The sequence below is a fragment of the Trypanosoma equiperdum genome (assembly GCF_001457755.1).
Source record: "Trypanosoma equiperdum strain OVI genome assembly, contig: ctg_904, whole genome shotgun sequence".
NCBI classification, from domain to species: domain Eukaryota; phylum Euglenozoa; class Kinetoplastea; order Trypanosomatida; family Trypanosomatidae; genus Trypanosoma; species Trypanosoma equiperdum.
The window spans coordinates 58,620-60,121 of record NW_027124870.1 but is presented as its reverse complement, the minus strand read 5'-3'; the positions used below and the strand labels follow the sequence as shown (position 1 = coordinate 60,121).

At 42.5% G+C, this 1,502-nt stretch overlaps 1 protein-coding gene across 1 annotated transcript; it reads right to left on the bottom strand.

Annotated features, from left to right (window-relative positions):
- Positions 1 to 75: 75 nt before the first annotated feature.
- Positions 76 to 984, bottom strand: TEOVI_000444600 (uncharacterized protein; the record flags this gene model as incomplete). Its single annotated transcript, XM_067227215.1, has 1 exon — positions 76 to 984. One exon carries the CDS (start codon positions 982 to 984, stop codon positions 76 to 78), a length of 909 nt encoding a protein of 302 aa, XP_067083316.1.
- Positions 985 to 1,502: the final 518 nt, after the last annotated feature.

The window sequence follows — 1,502 nt, the reverse complement described above, 5'->3', positions numbered from 1 at the left end:
AAAAAAAAATAATCAAAATTCAGAGCTCCATGAAGGGGAAAAAATTTTTCAAAAAAAATAATAATAATATAAACCTCATTTTTCAATGGCTGCGGAGAGGCACATACGCTCCACAGATGTGAGAAAAACGTCCAACAATTCCCTCACGTTACGGAGCTCCACAGCGACATTAAAATCCAGTGCCCGAAGCATTTCCCGCTCAACACGCGCGGTCGTTTTGCAAAGATACCGTTGCATCTGCGTTGAAGCATAAGGAAGAAGGGTTACCAAATACTCAAATGTTACTGCGGCATCAGCGTGCCACTTTAACGCAAGACCATATGCCACAAAAAGATTCCTCCAAGTGTTACCAAGAAAAAAGCGAAAGGACGGGTAATTTGATATTACATTATCATTACTATTACTATTGTTAGCAATAGCAGTAGCAGCAGAAGCCACGTCACCGGAGTGGTAAGCGGCCACAGAGTCTGAAATTCGTTCCCGTCCCCGATGTGTGTGAAGTGCGTACTGAAGATGAAGTTTATCAATAATACCAAAAGCAATCAACCACGCCGCACTGTCCAAGTTCTCAACAGCGTCATATAAATAAGTGAACATAACCTCTAGTGAAGCCCCTTTACCAAATGTACTCTGCCAAATCCCATCATCCGGTATTTGTGTTGAGGTTAATTTACGCTTCGCCACGCGACCATCATTCGTATCCACGACGAATGGCAATGTGCCATCAGGAGCAGCTGCCGTTGAAGTTCCCTCAGATCCCAAAGGCCGCCGATAACTGTCAAGAAGTCTTCCCCAAAGTGTAAAGAGAGTTTTACCAATGAGAGCAATGTTACCACTCCAGCGGATAATGTTGGGGGACTTTATGGTAAAATCAGCTGCTGATTCTTCAAATCCAGACGATCCCCGCCGCCGTCGCCGGACTGGACGGCAGTCCACTTGAGCTTCATAATCATCGTTGGAAAGTTTAAAAAGTGTACGAGGCATAGATGTAATTTTCCTCTTCCTTCTTTCCCCTTTTTTTCTTTTTTGCTTCCCTCACGCACTTTTTCTTCCTTTCTTCTTTCGCCTTTATTATTGCCCCCTCCCCTGTACTTTTCAAAATAGATCTCAGAAGATTACTCCAGAGTTCGAGCGGCTTTGTTTTTTTTTTAATTATTATTATTATTATTATCTGTTGTCCTGTCTGTTTCTTTTTTCTCTTTTCTATTTTCCTTTTAAGTTTGTGTGTGCGTCTGTCTGCCTGTCTAATATATTGTACTGCACGCAAGAGGAGGAGGAGGAGGAGGAGGAGGAGAAAAACATAAATGAGCATAGGAAAAAAGATATGTGGATTTTATCGACTTAATACCAATACGCGGAAAGGAATGCGCGCGGCAAAGCGTCAACGAAGCAACATTAGCGGCAGTAAATTTTTTGTGAAGTGCATCAGGGGAAAAAGAGAAGGGAGAGGGAAATATGAAGTGGCGTAACGGCAATAAAACAGCCCTCAACTAAATCACAAG